The sequence below is a fragment of the Bos grunniens genome, chromosome 20, assembly GCF_055505025.1.
Source record: "Bos grunniens cultivar Pamir isolate PY7600 chromosome 20, Bosgru_T2T1.0, whole genome shotgun sequence".
NCBI classification, from domain to species: Eukaryota; Metazoa; Chordata; class Mammalia; order Artiodactyla; family Bovidae; genus Bos; species Bos grunniens.
In genome coordinates, this window is record NC_141184.1 from 39,224,668 (window position 1) to 39,248,654 (window position 23,987).

Genomic DNA, 23,987 nt, shown 5'->3' on the forward strand with positions numbered 1-23,987 from the left:
GAAGCGGGGCGGGAGGGAGGCGTGTCCTGACGTCATGCCCATCCTCAAAGTGCTTACTCAGGGCTGTGGAAGAAGTCCAAGAGGAAGAGGATAACCCGGAACAACCTTTGCGGTCCTGAGCCATCCCTTTCTCGGAACTGGGGTCCCCTCCCACCAACCAAGAAAGCTCCGCCCAAAGCAGCCCCGCCCGCACCAGGGGATCAGGTGACCTCGGGCCGGTGCGGTCACGTGACTGGGCGCGCCCGCCCGTTGTGGCCATGGCGGCCGCAAGCTCTAGTGTGGTGAGGCGAGTGGAGGAACTCGGAGACCTGGCTCAGGCCCACATACAACAACTTAGCGAAGCCGCCGGCGAAGATGGTGAGGGAGCTGAGGAGAGGGAGGCGGTCAGGCGGGCGGTTGTTCGGAGCTGGCTCTCGACGGCCATAGGGGCTGAGGCTGCGGCCTGTAGTCTATGGATTCCAGGCCAGAAATACCGAAGGTGTTGCGCTTCTGGCCCTAGCTGGGCGTTCTCTTGTCTACCTCCAGGAGCTCACATCGGTTTAAGGCAAAGGCGTTTACTTCCGGACCAGGTTTTTCATAACCCGCGAAAACTGTTGAAATCTCAGGCAAATCAGTGCTTCTTGTCTTTAACTGTCTTGGTCGGTGGCGACTGGCAAAGGGGCGAGATCTGGATGAAAGTACACAGGGAAGTTTAAATGAGTGGTTAAAGTTGGATGATGGTACGCAAATAAGTAATGGTAGTTTTGCATTTCCTAAAGATAGTTTGGCGTGTATAATAGTTCTGCTTTTTCATTGCTACGTTGTAAATTTTTGTGTTGTGTTTTGGAGTCTAAACTCAACTGTAAACAGTAGTCTACAGTCGAGATTTACATTGGAGTAATTAAAACGATTCTCTCACGTTCATCACCTCAGTTGTCACAAGGGCCCTGTCAGTACTGGAATAACTTTTTTTTTTTTTTTAATATCTAAGCGGTTTCCTTGGATTTCCCTGGTGGCTCAGACGGTAAAGCGTCTGCCTACAATGCGGAAGACCTGGGTTCAATCCCTGGGTCGGGAAGATCCTCTGGAGAAGGAAATGGCAACCCACTCCAGTACTCTTGCCTGGAAAATCCCATGGACAGAGGAGCGTGGTAGGCTCCTACAGTCCATGGGGTGGCAAAGAGTCAGACACGACTGAGCGACTTCACTCACTCAAGCGGTTTCCTTAGGAAAGACTGACACAGAATCACCTCGACGTTTGCTCTTTTTCATTACTTACCAGCTGCCTATAGGTTTCTACATTCTTACCGAGTTTTGCACCTTTACTACAGATAGAAAGTTTAAAAAAATTTTGTGGGCTGTCTCGTTGTCTTCGGAGTCATAGAGAAATAGTAGTGGAACATTTTCCCAAGCGATTGAACAGTTGGTGAATTTATTGAATAGGGTCCATGATAAAATGGCTCTAGTTCCATACAGGACTATTTGCTGGATTTTCTTTTCTTAGGGGTCTGTTGTTAAAAATCCACAAGACTACCCTGAAGTAGTTTCCTTTTTTGGTTTGTGGTAAGTGAATCACATGAATAATTTTAGTTCATGGACAGTAGTAGCTATTCCAGTAGCTATTGTCTGGAAGTGTATCTAAGTTACTTCCAAATAAACTTCAGTGATTTCCACCCCACTCCAGCTCCATTACAACCAGTCTGAAGAGATGAAAGAATGTATGCTATTCACTTACCAGTAAACCAAAAAGCCATTCTCATTTTCCAGTGGAAGTGTACTTTAATCCAGTCTAGAGTGAAGGGTGAAAAGTAAAGTATATATTCTTGTTTGGAGGCTTTAAAGTTCTGAAATGTACTAGAATTGCAATAATAGTGGTCAACGTTATGAACTGTTCAGTATTACTAGCAAGATTTTCATATTTTATGAAGTTTAACTAAAACATAGTTTCATATATTTGAACTTGTATTTTCTAATATAGCAAAAATAATACACAGTAAAAATTTGTTTTTTAATGATATTTATGTTAGGTTGTAGGGATTGATAATTCCTGTAGTTTTTTAATTGATCACATACAGCCAGACACTAGTCCATGTAAGAATACTCTCCTTTGTACTACTGGTCAATTTTGGTTCATTTATTTCTCATTGTACAAGCACAATGTGTTTATGATATGGAAATATACCATTAGAGGGACCTTTTCTGGGGACTGTGTTCGAATCTCTTATCTTTGCCTTGTCAGTCACTATTTTGACTGAATGGTTAGGAAAAATTCTACATTTCATAAAAATTTTCTAAAATGGTGAACCATTATCCCTCCACTTCTCTATTTATGTCATGAGTTCATGTGAAATGCTCCTTCAGCAATGGTTTGATGAATTCAATGCAGGCCTTTACATTTAAAATAATCCTGCAAATTAAGAAAAAAATATCAACTCAGTGTTTAAAGAAGCTCCTGAGGGGTGTTTTGTTCTAAACCATTTCAGTTCACAGTAGAATCTTTTTTCCTGAGCTGTATGGGTGTTACTTCTGGACTGAGGAGAGATAGGAAGGCCGTGCTGAAGAAGTAGTTTTCAATTTAGGTGAATAGTGGACCTTAAAGCGTTCAGAATCTGGTCTAGATACAGGTTCGGCCTTACCGGGGAGAGTTTAAGGTTGTCATATTACTGCCAACAGACGCAACTTAAACTGGTGGTGCTTTTGTTCCAACACTGATCTGCTTACCTACTTGTGTAGGTGCTGAGGCTGGATCAGATGGACCCTCACCAGGTCCTACATTGTCCGTTTACCAGTGAGGGGAAAAGGTTATATATTTCAGGAGAAAGCTACGGAGGGGCAGTCTCAAGGATCTAAGTGTCTTGATGTTGGGCTTTTTTTTTTTTTTTTTTTTTGATGGTGTGTGTATGTGTGCTTAGTTGCTGAGTGTCCAACGCTTTGCAGCTCTTTGAACTGTAGCCTCCCAGGCTCCTCTGTCCATGAGGATTCTCCAGGCAAGAATACTGGAATGGGTTGCCATACCCTCCTCCAGGGGTTCTTCCCAACCCAGGATACACAAGGGTGGATAGCACCTTGGATGCATATGGACAATTTGTAGGTTAGAGAGGAAAAATTCATAAGAAAAGGTGAAACCATAGAAGCAAAAGAAAAAAGGAATAAGTTAGACAATGTAGAGGGAAAGTGAGGACTATGCTTTGGTTTTGATTTCTAGGTTTTTAAGAAATAAACTACCCAGGCATATTGTGTAATTTTACTTACAACAGCTATTTGTATACATAAATATGTAAGTATAATTATAAAGTTAGAATTTCATAACTAACAGCACTTACATTTTATGAGGCATTTGGTTTAATCAGTCTTTTTCCTTCACAGAATGTATTTATGAAATTACAAGTTTTTAGTGGAAGTCCTTTCTATAGATTTATATATATTATTTGTACTCTTCCAATAAAAGTTTTAAATTTAATGCTTAAACATTTTGAATATGTCAACATCATAAAATAAACATTATGAAAGTACACGTTGTGCTTAAGAAATGGCAACTGAACCTAGAAAGTTTTAAGTCTAGCTTTTAAGAAAAAATTTCCATGATAAATTTAAGTAGAGTTAGGCATTATGATATACTTCATGTTTTACAAAAGATATTACTGTGTTGTATTAATTTTATCATTTTAGATATGTAGCTTTTTTTTTGTTTAAAAGACACCTGAAAATAGGTGAAGTAATCATATTTTTATCTCTTATAGATCACTTTTTAATTCGCGCCTCTGCAGCTCTAGAAAAATTGAAACTTCAGTGTGGAGAAGACAAAGAATGTTCAACCCCATCAAATCTTCTAGAACTTTACACACAGGTACTGAATCAGATGGTTTCTGACATATTGTGGGGTAGGTTGCTTACTTAAGAGGGTTGACTCCAAAATTTAGGTTTAATGTTCTTTATTTAAAATGTTTTTGTTCAAAAAACTATGTATAAGGCATATAGACTTGAAACTGAGGCAGTTTGCAAAGAAGTAAAGTTTATTGGATGTGTGGATTATAAAGTCAGGGAAAAAATCTTACATATAACAATATTGCTTCCCTGTATAGATAATTAAGAAAAATACTCATATGCGCAATTTCCAAGCTCTGAAATGTTAGAGGGAATGGAGATTTCTATAAGGCCTCTGGTTATTTTTTTTTTTTCCCTGAAATTTACCTTTCCTTTGGATTCTTCGCTTGACTACCTATGATTTTGTTGTGCAAGTCCATAAGAACAGAAAGCTGTTCCCCCTTCTTTCCCTTTTCTTTCAAATTCAGACCGCTCTATAGACAAAATCTGTTTTCTAGGTTTTCTCAAACTGCTGAGGCAAGTTCACATTAATAAACATAATTTTGAGGGACTTCCCTGGCGATGTAGTAGTTAAGACTCTGTTCTTCCATTGCAGAGGGCACAGGCTCCACCCTGACGGAGTTCCGTCAGTGAACCAAGATCTTGCATTTGCAACAAGACCTTCAAATATGACTTCAAATATGACTTGACTGCAAATATGACTTGTCTTTGGTTGGTTAGATAGAACTAATAGCAGAACTCAGTTTCCTTAGTTTTCATGCAGCACAACAAAAAAGCAAAACCTTAAAAAAACATAATTTTATTATAGTATCTATCATTTATATAGCACTTTATAGTTAACAGAGTGCTTCATATGCCCTTACTTGATTGCCAGTTGTTATAGGAAATAAGAGTAAACTTAGTCGAGTTTCCAAAACACACATTCATAGCACTTAGCTGCCTGATGCTGCTTTCTGTTAGGAGATACATGGGCATAGTTCTGCCTTCAGATGTGGTTGAATGAGCCTCTGACAAGTACCCACAAACCCCAGAGAGCTATTTCAGCTTGGGAGAAATTTCCTTCACTTTCCTTCCTTTCAGAAGGTTCCCTGTTTATCTTACTTCTTTCATATAGGAGAGCTGTAAACACTTTTAACTTATTTCTGAGAATAAGGCAAAAGAATTAGAGATATAATTAAAATTCCTCAAACCTTTCTGGAGCTTACTTGTGGTTCTGAATCAACAGGTCCTTTTCCTTAGGATGATGATCTCTCCCTTCCTGGCTCAGGCCTTCTAACACAACAGCACCTGTCACTTAAGTAGTGCTGTGTGCCAGGTCATGTTCTAAGTGATTTACATATGTTAATTCATTTTATTCTCAAGGCTGGGGACTTTAAAAGACAATTTGTCAATGAAGTAACTGAGGCTTTAAAAAAGAAGTAAAATATGACTTGTCTTTGGTTGGTTAGATAGAACTAGTAGCAGAACTCAGTTTCCTTAGTCTTCATCAAGTAGATTAAACAGAGACAAAGGATTGAGTAGTTTGAAAGAGCTGACTCTTCATTTGGGGAAATAGGTAATCCTTTGAAGATTCAGTGTACAAAACTGGAGGTAGTGACCTTTTCTTGATACAGCAGGCATTTAGAAAATGTTCAGAAAGTAATATATGGAAATAACAAAGAATATAAAAAACTTTTTATATTGTATATGATTAACTTACCTGAATTAAAACATAAATATCCATTTTATTTTTTGAGGAAAGCTGGATTATCTTAAATCAGTGTTTAGTTAAATCTTACAAAGTTTACTATAAATTCGTCTTAGATTATATTTACAGCTAGGACTGACTACTGGGGCTTCCCTGATGGCTCAGTGGGTAAAGAATCCACCCACAATGCAGCAGATGCAGGTTTGATCCCTGGGAAGATCCCCTGGAGAAGGAAATGACAACCTGTTCTAGTGTTCTTGCCTGAAAAACCCCATGGACAGAGGAGCCTGGAGGACTACAGTCCATGGGGTCGCAAAGAATATATGTAAGATTAAACTGTAAGAGTTATTCATTCTAATTCAAATCTTTTATATTACACTTTTTTCTCTCTTACTGCAGGCTATTTTGGACATGACATATTTTGAGGAGAACAAGCTAGTAGATGAAGATTTTCCTGAAGATTCTTCACAGAAAGTAAAAGAGTTGATCAATTTTCTTTCAGAACCAGAAATTTTGGTTAAAGAAAATAATATGCATCCAAAAGTAAGTTTTGCACAACTATGAATTATGGTGGAATGCTGCTAATTCCTGCTAGACTACCCTTTAGGATCTGTGTTTTTTTCCTTCTTAAATGTGTCTTTGTCTCTGTTTTAAATTGACTGAAGGAAGGGTATATGAGAGTTGAACGTTTCAGACTGATGTCAAAACTAAAGTATCCATTTTTATAAATATGTTTCAGAACATTTTCTATGATGAAGTTATACACAGTGCATAGTCATTTTCTAAAGATACACATTTGCTATTTCTGCTCCCTTTACTTTTGCAGATGCTATGTTTTCTTGAAGGTTCCTAGTGATCTTAATGACCACGTCTCTGGTTCTTTCACAGTCCTCTTCCTCCTGGACATTTGCTGTCTTTCCAAGGATCATAACATCCCTAAAGGCCTTTCATGCTTCTCTTCATCTCTGAGAAGCCTTGCTCTTTCTCTTTCTAAGCATCTCACCTCTCTCCCATTCTGGAAACATAGGCACTCCCCAAGAATATCTCCTTAATCCTCTAATAGTTTCTATTTTGTCTTTGTTTGTCCATACACTTTTTACTGCTGTCTCTATTTCAATGATTCCCAGGATTTTTTTATCTAGCCCTGACTACTTTAAACCCCTGGATCAGCAGGGAAATCCATTCATTCAGGCAAATAATTTCTCATCTTCAGCTACCTGCTGGCTGTCTCTACTGAGATATCTTTGTTGCTCTCTGTTTTATCAGGGAATGCTAATTGTGTAAATAAATAATCCCAAGTTTTAAAAGATACCACATAATAAAAGTTTGATTCATTTAAATTGTTTTTGTATATATCTTTTCATTGTTTTAATTTAGTAGTAGTAGAAAATGTTTCAAGTAACATATATATATATATATATATTTCTGAAAACTTATTTTTCCCATCAGACTGTGGAATACTTATATTTGAAATACATTAGAGGATTTAGTTACTTAAATACTTGAATATCAATTATGTAGAAATACTTGTAAATTAGAGTAGTTACTGTAATTTTTATGTAGCAGTAGATGTCTATATTTCTAATTGATTCAAAGTAAGTCATTCCTGTGTAGGTCGCAAAGTAAAGGGCAGATTTTATGAAATGAATATTTTTAATTTCTCAATATTTTGAAATTTAGTTTTTATTTTTATAGACATGAAGTTTCTCTTTTTAAACTGAGTCTTTGTTGTATTTCAGCACTGTGATTTGCTTGGAGATGAACTCCTGGAATGTCTCTCCTGGAGACGAGGAGCCCTACTCTACATGTATTGTCATTCTCTGACCAAAAGGAGAGACTGGCTCACAAGAAAATCTAGCTTACTTAAAAAGGTAAAAAAGCAAATTCCTCATACATATTTGATTATTGACATTTAAATGTTTCTAAAATCTGTCTTTAATATAGGATTAAGAACCAAGGAGTCAAAGGGCCTGGGTTTTCATTCCAGGCCTGTACTTATCAGCTGTGTAATCTTAAATTGAAATTACTGTGAAGATTAAATAATATGGAAAAGAAAAACCATAAAATAACATGTGAAAATCCTTTGTAAACTGGAAAGTTTTACACTTTTTTTTTTAAGTCCCAGATTTTTATTTTTTATGATATAAGACAGATAATCTGTATTAATTTCTAAGCATATTTTTTGGCCTGAAGAAAACAAAACTTGGTAGTGAGCCTCTTTCTATTAGCAGATCACTCCTAAAGATTCCACATGACCCTGCTCTTAGAAAATTGTGGCTCTCTGATTTTTCCTGATTCTTCTGACCAAATCAGTAAATGCAAAGATCCTATCTTAATGTTTGTATAACTATGGATCCTTCCTATCTTGAGTTGGTTGTACACACAGTTTATGTGGGCCTGCAAATGAGAGGTCACAGTTTCAGATATAAAAATTTGATTATAGTGTTTCTAAATTATAGTAAGTGTATCCATATTTTTAACAAGTTGATATTGAACATATCTTTATTATCTTTACTGATTTCTTCCTCTGATGACATTTTTGACAAGTATGTTACTGAATCATGTGTTCTTAATTAGTGATTTTTCCCCCTGTTGTTCAGCCCCTAAGTTGTGTCTGACTCTGTGTAACCCGTGGAATGTAGCATGTGAGGCTCTTCTGTCCTCCAGTATCTCCCAGAGTTTGCTCAAATTCATGTCCATTGAGTTGATGATGATATCTAACTATCTGATCCTCTCCTGTTGCCTTCAGTCTTTCCCAGCATCAGGGTCTTTTCCAGTGAGTTGACTCTTCCCAAAACATGGCCAAAGTGTTGGAGCTTCAGCTTCAGCATAAGTCATTCCAGTGAATATTCAGGGTTGATTTCCTTTAAGATTGACTGGTTTGATCTTGCAGTCCAAGGGACTCTCAGGAGTCTTCGCCAGCACCATAGCTCAACAGCATCAATTCTTCGGCGTTCAACTTTCTTTATGGTCCAGCTCTCACATTCATACACGACTTATGGAAAAACTATAGCTTTGACCATATGGGCCTTTATCAGCAAAGTGATATCTCTGCTTTTTAATACACTGTCTAGCTTTGCCATAGGTTTCCTTCCAGAAGCAGATGTCTTTTAATTTCATGGCTGCGGTCATTGTCTGCAGTGATTCTGGAGCTCAAGAAAATAAAATCTGTCACTGTTTTCACTTTTTTACTTTCTATTTGGCATGAAGTGATGGGACCAGATGCCTTCATCTTGGTATTTTTTTAGTGCTCAGTTTCAAGCCAGCTTTTTCACTCTCTTCTTTCACCTTCATTAAGAGGCTCTTTAGTTCCTCTTCGCTTTCTGCCGTTAGAGTGGTATGATTGTCACGTCTGAGGTTGTTGATACTTCTGGCTGTCTTGAGTTCAGCTTGAACTTCATCCAACCTGGCATTTCACATCATGTACATGTACTCTACATATAAGTTAAATAAACAGGTGACAATAAACAGCCTTGATATATTCCTTTTCCTATTTTCCCTATTTTGAACTGATTGTTCCTTACATGGAACAGTCAGTTGTTCCATGTAAGGTTCTAACTGTTGCTTCTTGATCTGCATACAGGTTTCTCAGGAGGCAGGTAAGGTGGTCTGGTATTCCCATCTCTTTAAGAATTTTCCACGGTTTGTTGTGATCTGCACAAAGACTTTAGTGTAGTCAATGAAACAGAAGTAGATGTTTTTCTGGAACTCCTTTGCTTTCTTCATGATCCAGAAAATTGATGGCAAATTAGTCTCTGGTTTTTTTGCCTTTTCTAAACCCAGCTTGTACATCAGAAAGTTCTTGGTTCAGGTATTGCTGAAGCCTAGCTTGAAGGATTTTGAGTATAGCCTTGTTACAATAGCGTGTAAAATGAGTGCAATTTTGTGGTTGTTGAAACATTATTTGGCATTGCTGCACTTTGGGATTGAAATGAAAACTGATCTCTTCCAGTCCTGTGGCCACTGCTGAATTTTCCAAATTTGCTGGCATATTGAGTATAGCACTTTCACAGCACCATCTTTAGGATTTGAAATAGCTCAGCTGGAATTCCATCACCTTCACTAGCTTTGTCCTTAGTAATGCTTCCTGAGGGCCACTTGACGTCACACTCCAGGATGTCTGGTTCTAGGTGAATGATCACACCATAGTCATTATCTGGGTCATTAAGACCTTTTTGTATAGTTCTTCTGTATATTCTTGCCACCTCTTCTTAATCTCTTCTGCTTCTGTTAGGTCCATACCATTTCTGTCCTTTATCATGCCCATCCTTGCATGAAATGTTTGCTGGATATCTCTCATATTCTTGACGATATCTTTAGTCTTTCCCATTCTATTTTTTCCTCTATTTCTTTGCATTTTTCATTTAAGAGGGCCTTCTTATCTCTCCCTGCTCTTTTTGGAATTCTGCATTCAGTTGGGTATATCTTTTCCTTTTTCCCTTGGCTTTCACTTTTCTTCTTTTCACAGCAATTTGTAAAGCTGCCTCAGACAATCACTTTGTCTTCTTGCATTTCTTTTTCTCTGGGATGGTGTTGGTCACTGCCTCCTGTATAGTGTTATGAACTTCTGTCCATAGTTCTTCAGGCACTCTTGTCTACCAGATTTAATCCCTTGAATCTGTTTGTCACCTCCACTGTATAATCATGAGGAATTTGATTAGGTCATGCTTGAATGGTGTAGTGGTTTTCCCTACTTTCTTCAATTTAAGCTTGAATTTTGCAATAAGTAGCTCATGATCTGAGCCACAGTCGGCTCCAGGTCTTATTTTTGCTGACTGTATAGAGCTTCTCCATCCTCAGCTGCAAAGAACATAATCAGTCTAATTTTGGTATTGACCATCTGGTGATGGTGGTATGTCCATGCGTAGAGTTGCCTCCTGTGTTGTTGGAAAAGGGTGTTTGCTATGACCAGCATGTTTTCTTGACAGAATTCTGTTAGCTTTTGCCTTGCTTCATTTTCTACTCCAAGGCCAAACTTGCTTGTTATTCTTAGTATCTCTTGACTTCCTACTTTTGCATTCTAGTCCCTTGTGATAGAAAGGACATCTTTTTTTTTTTTTTGGTGATAATTCTAGAAGTTCTTGTAGGTCATCATAGAACCATTCAACTTCAGCTTCTTTGGCATCAGTGGTTGGAGCGTACACTGGGATTACTGTGAATGTTGAATGTTTTGCCTTGGAAGGGAACCAAGATCATTCTGTCATTTTTGAATTTTGGACTGCATTTTGGACTCTGTGAGGGCTATTCCATTGCTTCTAAGGAGTTCTTGCCCACAGTAGTAGATACAATGGTCATCTGAATTAAATCCACCCATTTCTGTCCATTTTAGTTCACTGATTCCTAAGATGTTGATGTTCAATCTTGCCACCTCCTGCTTGACTACGTCCAATTTACCTTGATTCATGGACCTTACATTCCAAGTTCCTATGCGGTTTTGTTCTTTATAGCATCGACATCCTCTACTGGCATCATTTCTGCTTTGGCCCAGCTGCTTCATTCTTTCTGGAGCTATTAGTAATTGCCCTCTGCCCAGTAGCATGTTAGACACCTTTTAACCTTAGGGTCTTGTCTCCCAGTGTCATATCTTTTTGCCTTTTTATACTCTTCGTAGGGTTCTTAAGTCAAGAATACTGGAGTGGGTTGCCATTTCCTCCTCCAGTAGACCACATTTTGACCCATCCATCTTCATTATGACCCATCCATATTGTATGGCCCTGCACAGCATGGTTCATGAGTTACAAAAGCCCCTTCACCACAACAAGGCTGTTATCCTTGAAGGTTTTTTCCCACATACCCTTTTACTAGTTGGCAGGTTATACTTTAAAATACCCTTTTAAAAATTTCAAGGTAGTGGGTCCTTACAACATTGTAATGTAATAACCATAAGACATATCTAGTAATAACTATTAGCCAGTATTCTCCTGAGTGAAAATATTAACATTTGAAGTTTCTGTAGCTCTGCATTTAATAACCCGGATTCTTTGTTTTTGGCTTTCATTTAGTACCTTGTTGATGGAATCAGTTACTTACTACAAATGCTGAATTTTCGATGTCCCATCCAGTTAAATGAAGGAGCTTCTTTCCAAGACCTAGACACAGCTAAATTACTAAGTGAAGGTAATATGATTCTTTTTTCAGTTTTCTAAGTGTTTCAAAGCATTTTAAGATTTTAAAATGTTTCTTAGATTTAAATGATTTAAGTAAATTTCAAGGTTTACATTACAGACAAAACAATAATAAAAGGCTTTTTTTAAAAATTGGAAGTCTTATGTAATACATAAAAGTACTGCTAATCTCTGTTTAATAGTTTAAAGAAATTAATTTATCATGTTGCTTTTACTTTCTTTGCATCCCCACTCGGCCCTGATCAGGCTCTGGTATGGCTTCTTATAACAGGGACTAGAAGTAACTTCAAAACAAGAAGAAATTTACTGCTTTTTCACTTAAAAAAAGGTCCACAACTGGTTTTGGTGGCTTCAAGGCATCAGATTCTTGTCTTTTTCTTCTATCGTCTTTTGAAGTAGAGCCCTGCGACTTCAGAGGGATGTGCTTTATAGAATTCATATAAACAGTATTTGCCAGAGTTGTGCAACAGGCATACCTGTTGAGGACATTGCTTCCATTTGCAGTGTCTCAAGATGCTGCTGGAGCTCCTTCTGTTTCAGCTATGTTTCAGTCTCTACGAATAGCAAAAGGAAGTTTCTTTCAGCCAGGTCTTACAGCCTTATTAGAAGCTTGTTACAACACTGAGAACACTTCTGCCAACATTTCACTGGCCAGAATTTAATCACAGAGCTTCATATAGCTAGAAGGAAATCTGGGATGTATTGCTCTTTACATTATACATTGCCATCCCTAGTAAAGTCTCTTGACTAAGAAAGAAGGGAAGAGTGCATGTTGGATGGTATCTGCTGGTTTCTGTCATAAACATCTGTGCACTTAAAAATGTTAGGAACTGGAAGTAGAGCATCATTTGGGTTTTAGACTGAGGTTTGAGAGGGAAGAACCTTTTAGTTTTAGTGTCTCTTTTTACAAATGGAAGAACTGAGGTCCTGATAAGCCTGGTAAGGTCACATAGCTGGCAAAAGATGTTAGATTATATACGTAAACTTCCTTTTATGCTTCATGTGAAATTCTGGGGAACCTTGATGAGAAAAACATGCAGAAGAACAAGAAAATTTCTTAGGGAAAATTCTGTGTCTTAATTTTATAAGTGTGTTTTAATTCTTCTTTGTTAACTGCTGTAGACTTTCCCTTTCTATTAGAAAACATTGCATGGAAAAAAAAAACACTGTGAATTAAGTGCCATTAACATATATGACTGGCTACAAGTGGCTTGTCCTTAAAACAACTTGTTGTAGATATAAAGTGAGCATGATGTTTTGACAAAGATGGTGTTTTGACAAATGTGTTTTGATTTATTCGTGAGAAGTATTTATTCCAGGTAACTCGTGAATTGATTAGTTGCATTGAAAATGAGCTTTCTAAAATTTCCTCACCTGCATGGATTGATTTAAAAGAAGAATCAGAGATGGACATTAAAGCTATTTAAACTCAAAGAAAGAGGCAAAATATTTCCCTTATTCTCCTATTTCTAGACATAAAGTTATGTATTGTCATGGCCTGGAATTTTTTTTATCACTATCCTTATGATCAGTTCAGTTCAGTTCAGTTGCTCAGTCCTGTCTGACTCTTTGCGACCCCATGAATCCCAGCACGCCAGGTCTCCCTGTCCATCACCAGCTCCCGGAGTTCACTCAGACTCATGACCATCGAGTCAGTGATGCCATCCAGCCATCTCATCCTCTGTCGTCCCCTTCTCCTCCTGCCCCCAGTCCCTCCCAGCATCAGAGTCTTTTCCAATGAGTCAACTCTTGGCATGAGGTGGCCAAAGTACTGGAGTTTCAGCTTTAGCATCATTCCTTCCAAAGAAATCCCAGGGCTGATCTCCTTCAGAATGGACTGGTTGGATCTCCTTGCAGTCCAAGGGACTCTCAAGAGTCTTCTCCAACACCACAGTTCAAAAGCAGAAATTCTTCGGCGCTCAGCTTTCTTCGCAGTCCAACTCTCACATCCATACATGACCGCTGGAAAAACCATAGCCTTGACTAGACGGACCTTTGTTGGCAAAGTAATGTCTCTGCTTTTGAATATGCTATCTAGGTTGGTCATAACTTTTCTTCCAAGGAGTAAGCGTCTTTTAATTTCATGGCTGCAGTCACCATCTGCAGTGATTTTGGAGCCCCAAAAAATAAAGTCTGACACTGTTTCCACTGTTTCCCCATCTGTTTCCCATGAAGTGATGGGACCAGATGCCATGATCTTCGTTTTCTGAATGTTGAGCTTTAAGCCAACTTTTTCACTCTCCACTTTCACTTTCATCAAGAGGCTTTTGAGTTCCTCTTCACTTTCTGCCATAAGGGTAGTGTCATCTGCATATCTGAGGTTATTGATATTTCTCCCGGCAATCTTGATTCCAGCTTGTGCTTCTTCCAGCCCAGCATTTCTCATGATGTACTCTGCGTAGAAGTTAAATAAGCAGGGTGACAATATGCACCCTTGATGTACTCCTTTTCCTATTTGGAACCAGTCTGTTGTTCCATGTCCAGTTCTAACTGTTGCTTCCTGACCTGCATATAGGTTTCTGAAGAGGCAGTCAGGTGGTCTGGTATTCCCATCTCTTTCAGAATTTTCCACAGTTTATTGTGATCCACACAGTCAAAGGCTTTGGCATAGTCAATAAAGCAGAAATCGATGTTTTTCTGGAACTCTCTTGCTTTTTCCGTGATCCAGCAGATGTTGGCAATTTGATCTCTGGTTCCTCTGCCTTTTCTAAAACCAGCTTGAACGTCTGGAAGTTCACGGTTTACGTATTGCTGAAGCCTGGCTTGGAGAATTTTGAGCATTACTTTACTAGTGTGTGAGATGAGTGCAATTGTGCAGTAGTTTGAGCATTCTGTGGGATTGGAATGAAAACTGACCTTTCCAGTCCTGTGGCCACTGCTGAGTGTTCCAAATTTGCTGGCATATTGAGTGCAGGACTCAACATCCTTGTGATACTGGTCTTCTTTTGGATTATAATTGATTACACTTGCCTCTACCTTCCATTGCTTCTTCAACAGGGGAATCAAAGGCACAGATACGGTCTCTCTTTTTTTCCAGGAAACAAGAAAGTAAAATCAGCTCCCTAGCAGTTTTGCCACAGGAGTCAGTCCTCTTGGTGTTGGCTTGCTCTCAACTAAAGCAGTTTGTTCTTCCCTACTTGATTGCTTGAGATGTAGACTAGTAGCCAGGAAGCCTACTTCTCATAAGCTAAATTACTCTTAAGACCCTGGTGGAGTGGTTCTAAATTTTTTTTTTTAATTTTGTTAGCCAGTATAAAAAACGTAATTCAGAATAATTATTATTTTTTCTTTTTTGACTGTGCTGTATCTTCGTTGCTGCATAGGCTTTTCTCTAGTTGCTGTGAACGGGGGCCTACTCTCTAGTTGGAATGCACGGGCTTCTCATTAGGATGGCTTTTGTTGTTGTGGAGCAGGGCTCTAGGGCATGCAGGCTTCAGTAGTTGGGGCCTGTGGGTTCTAGAGCACAGGCTCAGTGATTGTGGCACATAGGCGTTAGTTGCTCTGCAGCATGTGGGATCTTCCCAGATCAGGGATCAAACCTGTGTCTCTTGCATTGGCAGGTAAATTCTTTACCACTGAGCCGCCAGGGAAGCCCCAGAATAGTTTTTAATGCTAATTAGAGTTAAAAGTTCTTTAAGAATCATCAAAACTTTTGTGACCAGGTCTTAATAATAGTTTGCCTGATTTTTGATAAAACTTAAAGCAGTGTATGCTTTCAGTGATTTTTATGTCTTTTTAGAAGGTGAGATAATCATTTTGTCCTTTGATCATTACCTGTGTGCCATTAAATTTTTTGCTTTTAGAAATTATCAAGTAATGTATTCAGTAAACCTTTTTATTTCATTTCTGTGTTTCATTATTCTGTGGGCCCTTATAAAAATAGCCTTGTCACTATAACCCTGGAGTTAAATAGGTTAAAGGACTGTTCAGCTGTGTGCATCCTTGGTTTATGCCCTTTTTATGCCACTAAGAACCACCCATCCTGGCAGCCTTTGGCTCATTGCTTAGCCCAGAACCTGAATTTCAGATGTCTTGAAGGAGGAGCTCTGAATTGAAATCAGTAATTGCCTGGGTAGCGTGTGAAAAATACTGATTTCTGTGTATCATCTTAAGGTTCTGATTCAATATCTGGAGTCCAGGAATCTATTTTTATTACCTCCTGTAATTATGATGCAGTCAGATTTAGATATCACTGCTTCTAGAGAATGCCAGTATGGCCACCTTTTTTTTTTTTTTTTTAACATAAAAGTCTCTGCCCTCAATCTTACTTCATGGATTATTCATCCTCTCCCTCCCTTCATCCCCCACTCTCACATACATGTTCACTAAGCATATGAACAGTAAATAGTGAAGTGTTTTATTGAAAACCATGCTGAAACTTAGCAGAAAAATATCAAAGAAAATTTATAGCACCAAAAACAGTGTAACTAGAGAGTAATGGATTCCTTGAGAGAGTAGGGAGGGAGGAAGAGTATTTTTTATGTTGTTCATCTCTTCCCTTGGTATTTTGAAACAATAGTTTAGCATAGTTTATGGACCAGCAGCCTCACCCTAGATTCTAAGTCTTTGTTAAAAATGCAGATTCATAGATGCAATTCCATATCTGAATCTGCAAGTTTTAGAGGTGGGAATCCAGCAACCAGCATTTCATCATGTCCTCCAGGTAATAATTCTAGTGAAGTTTGAGAAACACTCTTTAGTATATAGCTGTTCTTTTGCTCCTCAGAGACACCTTCCTATAGGATATCTGTGTACTTTTCTTAGCCTTAACTCCTTGTTAGTATAAAGGATGAGGCTAGCTTAGAGTTGGGTGTAAACTGGATGCCAGATCTCCCTTAAACAAACCCTTCTCATCTTTCCCATGTGGCCTCACTGTGTGGGTCTTACTTCAGCTCTTCCTTCTAAAGATCTAGTCTACTTAAAAGTTCAACCTTTCATTCAGTTTTGCTCCTGTCTCCTTACTTTACCAGTCTTTTTAGGAATAATTAGGGTGTAAGATCACAAAAATGAGAAAGGATACTCATTTGATGAAATGCCCTATCTAATATGAAATATAATTCTGGAGTGAAAATCTTTAATTGGGGATGCAGAAAACCCCACCAACTATTCCTTAAGAAAACTTCATGAAATTAAGGAGAGCATGTGGAATCTTGATTTTTGCAAACTGGGGCCTAAAGAGCTTTGATGAGTTGCACAAAGTTAGTAATTTTTATCCAGATCCTCTCAGATTCTAGGTCTGTTTCTTTTTACATTCTGAATAATATCTAACACTATTCTAGCTTTTTCTCTGAAGATTTTGATCTTTTAACTATGAAGAAATGAAATGAGAAAGAAATGATTATGGGTAATATGTACAAAACAGCTTCATAAGTATAAGGCATATTACCCATAATCTTTTCTTTTCACTTCATTTCTTCATAGCTAAAAGAGAGAAAAAATCTCAGAACCAAAGCTCATTAAAATTCCATGAAATAAGTAGGGCATGTGGAATCCTGAGTCTTGCAAACTGAGGTTTAAAGAGCTTTGGTGAGTTGTACAAAGTTGATCATTTATCCCCAAATCTTTACTATTCTAGGTTTTTTTTTAATATCAAATTAATAAACTCTGTGTGTCATAAATGTTTAATCATATAATTGCCTTCTTCTATAATTATGCTTTCAACTTTTGATGGAAATCCTGCAGTGTATTCCTTTTTCCTGAGAAGATGAAGCATCTTGGATACAATTTAACACCTTTAGTTATTTCAAATTTTATGGCCTCTAAGGGACATGATTATGCAGGATTGTATCTGTACACTATTGTAGAAATATAGGAACTGTATTACTGATCCTTGAGTATACCCCCTAAATAAAAGTTCTGTTCATGAATGGAATCAAGGGAATCTTTGAGTAGTATGGGGAATATGCAGTGCACATTTCTGGGAGAGGTTCCATTGATTTAGATTAGATTTTCAAACAGATCCTAAAGATAATCCCAGAAAGGTGAATACACAAACCTAAATGATTCTTTAAAAATAATTTTTGGGGAGGGTGGGATTTGGCTTCTTTTATAAAGTAGAGATGGAGGTGTCAATGAAATGAGGATTGTGTTAAGTGATATTTGGCTTTTCTAAGTATAACTGTTAAATGAGAAGGGAAAATGCTTAATAATATAAAAGGATTTTATTAGAGTCTTAATCATTAGGGTTTCTTTTAAAGTTTTTAAATTCTAATCTCTCAACTTAAATGACTTTCCTAGGAATATTTAGTGACATTCATTTGCTGGCTATGATGTACAGTGGAGAAATGTGTTATTGGGGATTGAAGCATTGTGCAGATCAACAGCCAGAAAATCATGAAATGGATATTGGCGTTTCTGGAGCAAGTTACGCTACACACAAAGAACCTTTGGATTTCCGAGAAGTAGGAGAGAAAATTTTGAAAAAGTATGTATTTGTATGCGAAGGACCCCTGAAAGAACAAGAATGGAATACAACAAATGCAAAACAAATTTTAAACTTCTTTCAGCATCACACTAACTAGTAAGTTCTTCTAGTCCTTTTCAAACAGAAAAACAAAAAGACTCAGGAAATGAAAATTCCAGAAAAGAAGACATAATGATACTGAATTTATGAACATTACACTACATAAAGATAGCCAGCATGGTTACCCTTTTTAAAATGCCATTACTGTCTTTCACTATATATTCTTAAACCTGTGAAGGAATGATTCTTTAATTTCTGAAATGGCATTTACATTATTCTAACTCAGCCTGAACTACAGATATCCTGTGACTAATATTAAGAAGGAATCCAATTTATCTCTATAAAGATTTTTTCTGTTATTAATTCTTTAGATTTTTTTTTTACTGTGGTACAATAGACATAACATAAAATTGAACATTTTAACTGTTTTTATATATTTTTTTAGTCTCCCTCTCTTGAAGTTTGCTACACTTCAGAGATTAAAATCAAGTCACCTCTTTGCTTTGGATATATGCTATGAGTGTATTTAAAAATTGGCAAAATGAAAAATTGTGACTTGTATCTATGTACCATTTTCAGAGTAAGATAAATAATGAAAGACTCCACAGAAGAATTTTTGTTTCACTACATAGTACTAATGGCATTTAAAATTTTTAGTCTGTTAGGCATTTTATAAAAATTTTAAAATGATTTTTCTTCTTTTGTTTTAAAGAATATGCATGGTTTATTAAACAAATAATGAAGATAAAACCGTTAGGTTACTCTGCCATTAGTCTTGTGTCTTAGGGCACATCTTTTCATACATTCTGAAATTTTAATATTTTCTGTCTTTGATTGTAGGGGTGAGTGTTAAAGGCCAAGAGCCCAGCCTGCTATCTCACTGACAGTCTTTCTGTCTACCTCAGTTCCTGTTGTCGTCTAGGGATGACCTGGCTGACACCTTGCCAGTATCCTCAATCTCTGGGCCATTGACTTCATCACATTCCAGGAACTTGACTCCCATGGCCACTCCATGAATATCACCATCCTGAGTTTCTGTTTCTGAAATCTTCAGTTTCAGTAACTAATGACATTTTCATCTTTCCAACTTTTTACTTTCTCATTTTTGTTGATTTTTCTGTCTTACTGCTCTCCTATCTCTTTTGCTTCTTCAGAGCCTCCTGTTACTACTACTTTTTTCCTCACCATCAGCCCCTTTCAGAGTTTTCTTCCTTCCCTGTCCAGCCTTGGTTTTCTGGGACATCACATGAAGAGCTTTCTACAGTCCCTTCAGATCCCATCTTCCCCTTGTCCTTCAGCCTAATCATTCTTCAGGCCTTCTCTCTATATTGAATTAATCCTATCATTCCCCCTTCTTTTCTGGGATACTGAATTCCATGTGAAGTTCCTGCAGCCCTTCAAAGTAGAGTCACTCTAAATATCTCACCTTCAAGTTTAGAAGAGCCCTCAGCGTAGGCCATTTATCTGTCCCTTTCCCCTTGTGACTCACACATACCTCTGACTTGCCTCATCACTGTTCTCTGGCCATTTGTCCCCTCCCCTAGCACATGGCTCTTAGTCTTGTCTTAACAGAAAATAGAGACTATGCGGAGGTCAGTCTTTGTTTCCCCGCTTTGCCCTACTCATTTTCCCTCTTTTTCTAGGAAAAGAGGTCTCCACCTCTTTTCCTCTCCACCAATTTCCCCACCTTTCCTTTCTGCCGACTTTTCTCCTTTCTCCCAGGGCTTCTCTTTTTTTCTGTCTGTACCCTGTAGGTATTACTATTTCCCAAAGTACTATCCTTTTTCTCTTTTTCCTCCTTCTCCCGTATTTCCTTCCTACCTTTCTCTTTTTTTTTCTTTTTTACTTACTCTAAATATAGTTGACCCTTGAACAATGCAGGTTTGAATTTTGAACTGCATGGGACTGCCTATAAATTTTTTTTTAAATCGTTAATACTACACTTCTACACAACCAGCAGTTGGTCATATCCTCAGATATGGATGGCTGACTATAAGTTATATTCTGATTTTTTACTGCCAGGAGGATTCATCCCTAATCCCCTCATTGTTCAAGGATCAACTGTACTTCTGTGTGATGTTATTCATAGCCATGGCTTCTACCACCTGTAATGTTAGGCTGACTCCAAAACCTGCACTTTGAATCCCAACTTCTGCTCTCTAAACCTTCTTTGTAATTGCCTATTAAATATCTTCACTTAGACATCCCACAGTGATTTTAAATTTAACATGCTCACACACAACTAATCTTCATCTTTCACCTATAATCTTTTCCAGTTCATGTTTTTTTTTTCAATCTTCCACAAAGCAGGGCAACACAGAATGCTGTAATCTGCTTTCTTCTGCCTACATTGCCAGTCTCATCTCTGCAGCTCTTGTGTGATCATATTCTAGTACAGTGTTCCTTAGGCTCCTTTTTGATAAATGTTCTGATAGAACCTCTTGGGACAAGTGGAGACTTTCTCCCTATCTCTGTCTCTTGTTTATCCTCACACAGCTAAGAATATTTTTATTTAATTCAGTCTTTAACAAGTTTTGCTGTGAAAAATGCCTCTATGCTTTCTAAGCATGAAGATTTAAATCACAGACTACCCATCCTCACTCCACCCCTTTTGGAGCATCATGATCAGTCACAAGTGTACCAGTTCCTTTCCCAATGTGCTATGTGTTTTTTTTCCTTTGTTATTCTTGTTACTTCTAACTGGGATGCGTTGCCCTTCTTTGTGGCTAAGGAAATATTTTTCCTTAAGGACTCAGCCCCAGTGATATTGTGTCTGTAAGGCTTTTTCCAGCCCTTTTCAGTCAAAGTTACAAGTTTCTTTGTTTCTGCTCCCTGAATCTTTGCCTCCCTGAATCTTCCCCTCCCATGTTATTTTATTGCTTTATAGTCATTTTTCTTAAGAGTTGACAAATTCCATGTTTTGAAAATTTATCTTTATGCATAGTGCTTAATGAATGATAGGCCCTTAGTCATGCTTTTTGAATTAATAAGAGACATGATTCTTAAGTGCTTAACTCTGCCACAAAAGGGTTTCTGATATCTGATTCCAAACTGCCATGCCCTCTTGTACCAGTGGTTGACAAGGCCAAGAAGGAATTATTCCTCAGAGGAGTAAAGTATTGTTTAGATTTAGAACCAGAGAGAAAAAGAGAACTTTGTCTTTAGAAGCTAGAGACTCCATTTTGTCCTCATGACCCCTGTGAAACAGCCCTTTTGGGTCTCTCACTGGTTGGTATACTAATGAGGGTACTGTTGGGGTGCTTTCTGTACAACTTTTTCATCCCCCACACAATTGGAGAATAATTTGTAGATCATAACATTTACAGTGCTTTTTACTGTGATATATCACGAAGCAATGAACAGTACATTTTTATATATTAAAGCCTAATAAGTGAATTGTTTCATTTAGAATGGATTAACTTCAAAATACCAAATATTCCACATAAGGAAGGTACTATAATTCACTGATCAAAGTATTATAATTTACTTATCAACACGTGCCTGCTACATGCTGTTTTATCCTTTAGCCCTTCGAAGTGGAGTCACTCTAAGTATCTCACCTTCAAGTTTAGAAGAGCCCTCAGCATAAGCCATTTATCTGTCTCTTTCCCATTGGACAGGGACAGACTTCACACAGAATTTCCACTTTATCCACTGAGAATATAGCTTTGTAAAACATCAGAGTTTATATTCTAGTGGAAGAAGTTAATGCATTTTAAGAAGTAAAAATATAGTGTGGTGAGTGTTGAGTGCTATGAATAATTAAGCAGGCTAGTGTGACTCTTAAGAAAGGTGCTGTTTTATTTAGGGTGGTTGGGAAGACACCTCCAAGCACCTATCTACTTCATCATTTGTGTCTCCCCTCTGTTTAAACACCATCAAATGTGCTGTTTCACATTCAGTGTATTCATAAAATTTCTCTTTTGAAAGTTTTGATGCTGGATTAAAGAATGAATCACTTCCTAAGAACTTTTCATTTTGATCACATTTAAATGGTTTCTCTCCAATGTGGGCCTTACTATTGGGTAAGTGATAACCTAAAGGCCTTGTAGAATTTATTACACTTGGAGTTCCTCTCCATTTTGAACTCCTTGATGGGTTACTAAAACTTTAACTCTGATAAAGGAATTTTCATAATCCTTAAATTTGTATGGTTCTTTTCCAGGATGAATTTTCCCATGTTAACTAGGCTTTGAGACTTAGTTAAAGGCTTGTCTGCTTTGCTGCATTTATAGGGTTTCTGCTATTGTGAATTGCTTGATGCTGATTAAAGTGCACATCATGACAGAAGACTTTCTCTTATTTCTTCGTGTTCAGTAGAGTGAAGTGAGAGTCATGGCTAAAACCCCACAATAAAATTTCCCTTCTTGCCTTGTTACAGCAAGTAAGTTCCATCTGTAAGTTCCACTGGAAATTCTGTAATGTAAGTGGGTATGGTCTCTTAAAGGCTTTCTCAGATTCTTTTTAATGCCATTTTTTAAATACTCACAGCTGGCTGATAGGCTAGTTGTAGATCGCTTGTCACTGTTTCTTCTCCACTTTCCAGGGCTCCATTTCTGGCTCCCATAAGGATATCCCTTCTGCACAGAGTACAGGATTCCGTAGTTCTCTAGCATCACTTTCTTGTATTATTTTTTTTTTAACACAGTATGAGCTGTCATGTTATGAAAGTATTACATGAACATACATTTAATGTATCCACAGTAAAAGTATGCATTACGTATTTGTGCTGCTGTCCCTTACTGGTTTTTGTTTGTTTTCCTACTTCTAGTGAAAATTTCCAAGTAAAGTGTTTTGGAGCATATAAAATTAAAAAAAAAAATAAAACCATAATCCCATATTTGTTTTTTGTTCATTCTTTGTTTTCTTTAAATCTGGGTATTGTATTAGAATGAAAACTTTCATCATCTTAATTTAGTGTTTTTAACCAAGCACAACCTTATGTGGCCTTTCTGAGACAGATTGCCTCCTCCGCCCACTGTGTCCTCTACCTGCCTCTTCACAGAAGAACTTCAGCTTCCCAGGCCTTCCCCAAGTTCAAAATATAAATTTAATCAGAGAAGTGAGAAAACGCAGAAACAGTCAAACAAGACAAAATAATGATTTAGCCATTAAACAAAGTCAAGGAGCTTTAGTTCCTCCTTAGAGTTTATAGATAATGTTATAAACCATATCCTTTGAGCTGTTTTGCAAATTTCAAACTTTCACCACATGGAAGAAGTTAAATTGTAGGCCAACCAGAAGAACATAGGTCCCAGACTGATATGAACCAGAAGGATGTTGCTCTTGACTGCCACCAACCAATCAGAAGAATGTCCACAGGCCGATCAGGTACCCTGCAACTCTCTCCCTTACTCTGTCTTTAAAAAACTTTCTCTGAAAGCCATCAGCAAATCTGGGAGTCTTCTTTTGAGCATTAATGGTGCATGCCTCTTGTTTTGTGTCTGCAATAGATGCTGCACTGTCCTTCATGATCTGGGTGTCAGTAGATTGCCTTTAATGCATATAGGCAATGGACTCAAGTTTGGTTTGATAATGTATTGACAGTATTATTCTGGTCCTGATAACCTTCAGACAGAGTAGTTTAGTTGTTAGGAATATGGGTTCTAGAGCCAGAGGCCCTAACCCCAGCTCTCTTGTTTCCTAGCTTTGTGACACCATATAAATTATTTAACCTTTTTGTGCCTTAGCATTCTGTTGTTTAACACAGGAATAATAACCTACTTCACAGGTTGGAAGAAAAAAACGAGTTAATCTTCGAAGTGCTTATTCAATAAACCAGAAATAGATGTTTTTCTGGAACTCTCTTACTTTTTCTGTGATCCAACAGATGTTGACAATTTGATCTCTGGCTCCTCTGACTTTTCTGAATCCAGCTTGAACATCTGGAAGTTCATCATTCACGTAC

The 23,987-nt window shown here is 37.7% G+C and overlaps 1 protein-coding gene across 2 annotated transcripts; it reads left to right on the forward strand.

Moving 5' to 3' along the window:
• Positions 1-234: 234 nt before the first annotated feature.
• Positions 235-22,919, forward strand: RIMOC1 (RAB7A interacting MON1-CCZ1 complex subunit 1). 2 transcript variants are annotated; one of them, XM_086361579.1, is made up of 7 exons: positions 235-357; positions 3,720-3,826; positions 5,891-6,034; positions 7,231-7,362; positions 11,494-11,608; positions 17,854-18,136; positions 18,920-22,919. In XM_086361579.1, coding segments are annotated over exons 1-7 (882 nt in total). In that variant the 5' UTR covers positions 235-257; the 3' UTR covers positions 18,921-22,919. The 2 variants fall into 2 exon arrangements, with proteins under 2 accessions (XP_086217705.1, XP_086217704.1); XM_086361578.1 differs by lacking the exon at positions 18,920-22,919 and having other exon boundaries at positions 17,854-18,442.
• The last annotated feature ends 1,068 nt before the right edge of the window (positions 22,920-23,987 follow it).

What these genes read in the sequence shown, in the direction of transcription:
- RIMOC1 (XM_086361579.1), top strand. Translation starts at nt 258, where the DNA reads ATGGCGGCCGCAAGCTCTAGTGTGGTGAGGCGAGTGGAGGAACTCGGA. An exon ending in CGAAGCCGCCGGCGAAGATG is followed by an intron (nt 358 to 3,719) that starts GTGAGGGAGCTG and finishes TATCTCTTATAG; the next exon opens with ATCACTTTTTAATTCGCGCC. An exon ending in TTCTAGAACTTTACACACAG is followed by an intron (nt 3,827 to 5,890) that starts GTACTGAATCAG and finishes CTCTTACTGCAG; the next exon opens with GCTATTTTGGACATGACATA.